The sequence below is a fragment of the Bactrocera oleae genome, chromosome 4 (assembly GCF_042242935.1).
Source record: "Bactrocera oleae isolate idBacOlea1 chromosome 4, idBacOlea1, whole genome shotgun sequence".
Lineage (NCBI taxonomy): Eukaryota > Metazoa > Arthropoda > Insecta > Diptera > Tephritidae > Bactrocera > Bactrocera oleae.
Window position 1 is genome coordinate 65,597,776 of NC_091538.1, and position 6,490 is coordinate 65,604,265.

The 6,490-nt window shown below is 37.6% G+C and overlaps 2 protein-coding genes across 2 annotated transcripts; both read right to left on the reverse strand.

The window, feature by feature from the left end:
• Positions 1 to 1,772: 1,772 nt before the first annotated feature.
• On the reverse strand, positions 1,773 to 3,671 carry LOC106627260 (putative inorganic phosphate cotransporter). The gene is made up of 4 exons (XM_014247326.3): positions 3,512 to 3,671; positions 3,291 to 3,427; positions 2,146 to 3,231; positions 1,773 to 2,083 (listed from the first exon to the last, which is right to left on the reverse strand). Exons 1-4 carry the CDS (start codon positions 3,567 to 3,569, stop codon positions 1,901 to 1,903), a joined length of 1,464 nt encoding a protein of 487 aa, XP_014102801.2. The 5' UTR covers positions 3,570 to 3,671; the 3' UTR covers positions 1,773 to 1,900.
• Positions 3,672 to 4,358: 687 nt separating this feature from the next.
• On the reverse strand, positions 4,359 to 6,388 carry LOC106627266 (putative inorganic phosphate cotransporter). Its single transcript, XM_014247332.3, has 4 exons — positions 6,234 to 6,388; positions 6,028 to 6,158; positions 4,878 to 5,954; positions 4,359 to 4,656 (listed from the first exon to the last, which is right to left on the reverse strand). The coding sequence occupies exons 1-4, from the start codon at positions 6,235 to 6,237 to the stop codon at positions 4,534 to 4,536; spliced, it is 1,335 nt and encodes a 444-aa protein (XP_014102807.1). The 5' UTR covers positions 6,238 to 6,388; the 3' UTR covers positions 4,359 to 4,533.
• Between the last annotated feature and the right edge of the window lie 102 nt (positions 6,389 to 6,490).

The following is a 6,490-nucleotide window of genomic DNA, read 5'->3' on the forward strand; positions in this document are numbered from 1 at the left end:
CATGTAATATAATAGAGGTGGCACATTATATATATAATTTTCATAAACTCTTAATTAATTTAGTGCTCAAAAACGTGCGCGAGCCGTTATATTATTTAGTAGTTCCTATGAAGCTCTCGCTTTGTGCTTCTAGTGAGAGTAGGAAACTTACCATTTCGAATAATAGTTAATTTAATTTCAACATGAATCAAAACGTTACGATTGGAAATGGGTAACCGTGTATCGAGAAATAAGCATGCTGGAAAGTGTAAAATTCATGTAACATTAACACGAATTAACAACGCAAGAAAAGTTGTTATATTTTGATAGAGAACCAAATGATACCCATAATGATGGAGTCGGTTTTTTTCTGAGTAAAAATGCGAGCAAGCAACAATAAGGGCGAGATGTCAGCCACTTTCTCAAAAACTTCCCAGAGTGACAATATCATATGTATGCGAAACTTTAATGCAAAGAAGGGTTCGGCCAACAAAAGCTTCGAACACATTATTGGCAAACAAGGGCTCGGTGCGATCAGCACCAACAGTGAAATGTTAAAAAACCTTTGCAGTTCATATGATTTAGCAATTGGGGGTAAATTAAAAAACAGCGAAACACCTTCAATACAGCTCTTCAAGCATTTGACACATTCAAAGCCGAATATGTGGTCGATTTAGAAAGCATATTGGGTCACCGGTGTTAGGTTATTGGTGAGTTCCACCGCATCGCAGATTTAAAAAAGGAAATCTAGAAGCCATGTTCAACTATATAAAATTGCGAAAATTCTACAAAAGTTTGCTCACAAGCTCGAGATTGGAACCCCCAAGGAAGTCATAACAGAGGGCGTCCTAAGATCACGCGGAGGAAATCCGATGAATGCGGAAAATCGTGGTACCAATTAAAGTTGCTAGCAACAAAAAAGGGAGTAGATGGAAATGTTTCATTGACGCCCTATGCTCCAGTGGCAAATACAAAAAATGATGATTGTGATTTCTTAAAGCAACAGTGAAGTTTGAGCGATCTTAACATATTTTGTGAGCCGATCAAAGTATATATTTTATATTTTTTTCAAAAACTAATGTCACAAGAGCGTTGATGGTCCGTGTAGCGAAACTGGTCAGAAAAATTCATCGCTCTATTTATTTTCGAGAATTGGCTTGCTGTGCAGTTTTGCGGTTCTAGATGCTCAGTTTTGTCGAGTCGTGCGATATAGCAGAGCACACTGGTATAAATATTATTATATTTTTAAACAGCATAATTTGGGGCATATTTTCAGGCGTTCGCAAAAGTTTTCGTTAAGACTTTTGCGTAGGACTTTGATATTCGTTATTCGAAGAAATCATGAATGGATTTAAACCATATTAATATCTTATTACAAGTATCTTAAACTCACCTAGTTTCATTACTACATTTTGCTGCGTGTGTTCGATATATTTAAATGTATTAAAGCAACCTAATAAACTCTGAGATATATGTGGTGTTAACTCAAACAGAGGTCCAAAGTCCAAAATATTGGAAATATGAGAGAAAAGTAACTGGAGGTGAGGGCACCGTTATATTAGAGGTTGGGTTTTAAACCGATTTAAGCTAGTGGGTTAAGAAAACACTTAGCTTTTCTATAAAATCACACATATTAACCTAAATAAACTGTATTAAGCCAACTGAAAGGTCTGAAGTGACTACATAAGCTATATGGGGGGGTGGGCTGGTTTCATCTGCTTTTACTTTCTAGGGATCCGATTTCTTCTATTATTGCTCCACTAATTATTGTTATCAAAAAAAGAACGTTGTCATTAAACTAACAAAAGCAAAACTATTTATTCTTATATCTAATATTGTTTCCATGACATTCCGAATAAGCATTACACTCCATCTCCGCATTCTGTTTGTTGTTGTTCACATATTTAGATGCAAGTTCAGATTATTTATGTTCCAGGTCACCTGCAACTACTTGAAATTTGATATGCTCATGATTTGTGTCTCGTTTTACTGGCTCGTTCCACGGCTGCAATTTAGTGCTACCCAATGTTATAAAAAGTAAATTGCCAATAAAATAGTACAAAGCCATAATGATAAAAATAAAACGCCACTGAATTGGGTTTGTCTGCAATTGGTAGTCGTATTAGTAAATATTATAATTAAGTTTATTATTTTTCACAAACTCACCGTATCTGTCACAATGACTCCAACAACTAACGGTGCAATAATGCTCATCACATTAGCCGCACAGTTTGTAATGCCCATCAAAGTGCCTGCGAAATTCGGTGATAAGTCAATATGATTCACAAATCCACCCAAAAATGTTGCTGAGTTGGTGCCCACAGCTACAGTTAGTAGAATAACTGCCAAATCGGCGCTACCGGCGTCGACAAACCCCAGCGCAATGCTGGCCGCCATCGGTACCCACATTCCGATCGTGTTAAAGATCTTACGACTAGCATTTGTGCTTAACACCTTCGCTGACAGCAGTACCTGAGCAAGGCCACAGAAACACAGACCGAGTACCAGATTAGCGGTATATGGTAGCGCGGAGAGCAAAGCATTACTCTTGATATCCTTGCCAAATACATTCTTTATGTACGAGGGTATTTGTGTCATCAATGTCCAATAGCCCCAATTGTAGGCACAATTAGTGATGAGCAACACCCAGAATGGCAGCGATGTGAATATGCTTAACCAAGGTGTTGATAACTTAACTGCAGTGGAATTATTCTCACTTTTAGAAATCACTGCTAATGCTGATTCGATGTAATTTTGCTCCTTTGGTGTAATTATTTTGGATTGATGCGGTGAATCAGTGCCCCACAGCAACCACACAAAAGACCAGATAATGCCACAACCACCGGAAATATAGAAAATGCTCGGCCAACCATACTTTGAAGCAGCTAATGTGCCACTAATGCTCAATATGATAATTGTGCCGAATTGCGAGCCGGAAAAGCAAAGTGTTGCTAGTATACCACGTTCAGCAGGTGGCGCCCATCGGGCTAAAATCGTATGAGTTGAAGGGTATATAGAACCTTGACAGAAACCTTGCAGAAATCGCAAGGCGCATGTCAATCGCCAATCGCCCAGTTGGGCGCTTAAGGGCGTAAATAAAGCCAGAAACCCAGAAATGCCGACACTGAAGAGTAACATTACTTTACCGCCGAAACGTTGTGCCAATTGACCGCCTGGTATCTGCGTGAGGAAGTAGCCCCAAAAGAAGCTGCTTAATAGCAGTGACTTTGTTTGCTCCGACCAGGCATACTCCTGTAGGTGTGCCGTAGACAATAATTGTTATAATAAAAAAATTAATATTATGGACGCACCGGAAAATCTGGATTTGTGGAATTTCGATCCATCATTGCCACAATGGCTACTGAGAGATTAACGCGTTGCATAAACGCCACACAGAGACCGAAAAATATCAGTATACTTTGCAAATGTCGAACGCCCAATTTCGGACCTATTGAAAATATAATGCATTTGGTTACTTTATGTTATCGTCGAAAATTAGTGCGGTGCCCTTAAGCATAGGCTTTATACTTGCCACTAGTTTCTGCCGCATTCTCATCAGAGTTCTCAGCGGTTTTATCCTTCGCTACCATTATCACAACTTTACTAATGTTTACTGCTTGGAGATACAATTAAAACTGAATGCATTTAGTTGCATTTTATTATCTCACCAGCTTGCTTATCGTCTAAAATTTAAAAATAACAGTCAAGTATATAAAATATTTCAGTATCTACTAAATTTAATATACGTTAAATATTTACATTTAGTAAATATTAACATATCGTTAGTATCACTGTCATTTACCGCTAACCTGAAGCTTTAATTTAATGCTCTTTTTGTAAATTTTGGTTTCATATGGGGAGGTTTCTTATGAGAAAGGGATATAATGCAACAATTTTACCAGTATACACAAATATAGAACTTTTTTCATATGTAAGTAGTAGCTTGGAAGCTTAAAAAGTTTCAAAACTTTCACCCAGAGGTATGTAATTCTATAACTCCGTTAGGTCTAGTCAAATCAGGCTATCGAAATTTTAAGATATAGACGGCGCTAATTATCGAGAAACTATAGTATTTTCAACATTATTGCACGTATGGTTTTAAACGTAGAATCGCTAACAAAGACTTCATATTCAGGGAAAGATATTGGGAAATTTAATCGATGCATACCATTCACCGACTAAAAGCTCAATTTTAAATCCCAATCTAACACACTGTCACAACACTCCTACAGACTACAGTTAAACCAAATCTATTCATTACTTACATTTTATAGTTTAATTACTTACCGGGCTTTTTGAGTAAATATAATTATTTCTATTTACGTTGTCTACTGGCGCGCGATAGTAGACATTTTTTAAATAATTACCCATTTTAGGTATCCATGATCTATGCACTAGTAGGTATTTATTCAACAGAAACAAATTTACATTAATTTATACATACATACATGATTATTTACACCTAATTTAAATGCTTAGTTTATAAAAGTCACTTATGGATCCCACAGAGGTAATGTAAAAAGGTACATCAATGTGGAATAAAGTTAGTTAGAACTATTCAGCTGGATCATTCCATGGTTGTACGTTACAATCACCAAAAATTAGAAACACCATATTGCCCAAAATGTACAGGAACGAGGCCAAAAAGAACACTATACGCCATTGCTCAACGGATTTCTATAAAATAAAGTGATTACGTTGTTAATATATATTTGCAAATTAAAGGATTGTAGTGAGTGAGGTTCGGTTTTTTGGGTATTATCAGATGAAGATTAAATTAAAATGTCTTGTTGTAGAAAACAAAATCTTTTGTCTCCTTCTACCAACTTTAGTTTTCAACCAGTAATTCTAGTTTTCATTAGTTTGACAAGTAAGCAACGATGTGTAACAGAATTTACCTCATTAGTGACTATCAATGCCACTGTTAGTGGCGCCACAATTCCCGTTATGTTGGCTAAACAATTCGAAATGCCCATGAGGATACCAGCGAAGTTCGGTGATAAGTCAATATGATTGATTTGATAACCCAAATACGAAGCCGAGCTAACACCAACCGTTATCGTAAGTAAAGCGACTGCAGCAATTACATGATCCGCATTCACATAGCCGAGAGCAATTAGCGTTATTGCCGGTGTACCATGACCGATGGTGTTAAAGAGCTTCCTATTTGTATTTAAAGACATCCATTGACGCTTCTTAAACCACATGGACAACGCCGTAAATACAAAGCTGAGTACCCACATTGAAAAGTATGGTAGTGCGGATGAGAGTGCATTATTCTGAATATCCATATCTAAAATATTTTTCACATAGACCGGCATGTAGGTGAGCAAAGTCCACAGACCCCAATTATTGGTGCAGTGTACAGTCATGAGAGCCCAAAAAGGACATGATTTGAAGAATTCTGTCCACGGTGGATGCATTGATCGGCGCCTAAACTGCAACTCCGATGTGCCCCAATGTGAAGTTATAAGTTCGCGTTCACGCTCCGATAGCTGTCGACACTCTTTCGGTGAACTGCAACCGAAATACTTGAATATAGCGGCCCATAATAAACCCACACTGCCGGATAGGTAGAAAATACCGGGCCAACCTAAACGTGAGGCAGCAATTACGCCACTACTACCCAACATAACGAATGTACCAAACTGACAGCCCGAATATGTGCACGAACTCATTAGACCGCGCTCTTCCACCGGTGACCATTGCGAGAGTATCGTGTGCGTTGAGGGAAATACGGTGCCCTGAAATACGCCCTGCACTATGCGTGAAGCAAGCACCAGCTGCCAGCTGCCGATAGCTGCACATAATGGCGTTAATATGGCCAACAACGAACAACTGACAAGACTGATGAGCAACAATAATTTGCCACCACATCTGCGTGATAAATAGCCGGAAGGTACTTGTGAGGTGACATAACCGATGAAGAAGGAACTCAGCAGCAAACCCTTGATACGTTCATTCCAATTGTATTCCTAAAAAGGAGCGAGAGAACGAGGTGGTTAATGTGCGTAAATCACAACAGCCATAATCGATATTTTATATTACTTCGAAGTCTGGATTTGACGTCTTATCTGTCATTACAACGAGCGCTACCGACAGATTAACGCGCAGCGCATACACAACACACATTGTGCCGAAGAGCAAGAGCATTTGAAGATGTCGAACACCAAAGTGAGCTGCAAAGATGAACAAACCAGATTAAGATATAATTTCCTGATGCAAATAGTGTCCAAACTAAAAGAAAAGCATACTCATTTGCTTCTCGAAAGCAGTCGGAATTTTGCTTATATGGAACAATTTTTTTTGTTTTTTCGTAGCGAATTTTATTTGTTTGTTTTTTATTTTTTTTTTGCCGACAAATTTTTTTTATTGTTATGTTTTTCGAAAGTTGACATTTAAATTGGGAAAAGAGGTAAGGAAATTGAAAATTAAAGTTTTGGAAAATTAAGTTACAATAGAATTTTTAATTCTTTATTATTAAACTTTTTAGTTTTAAAGACTTTGGAAA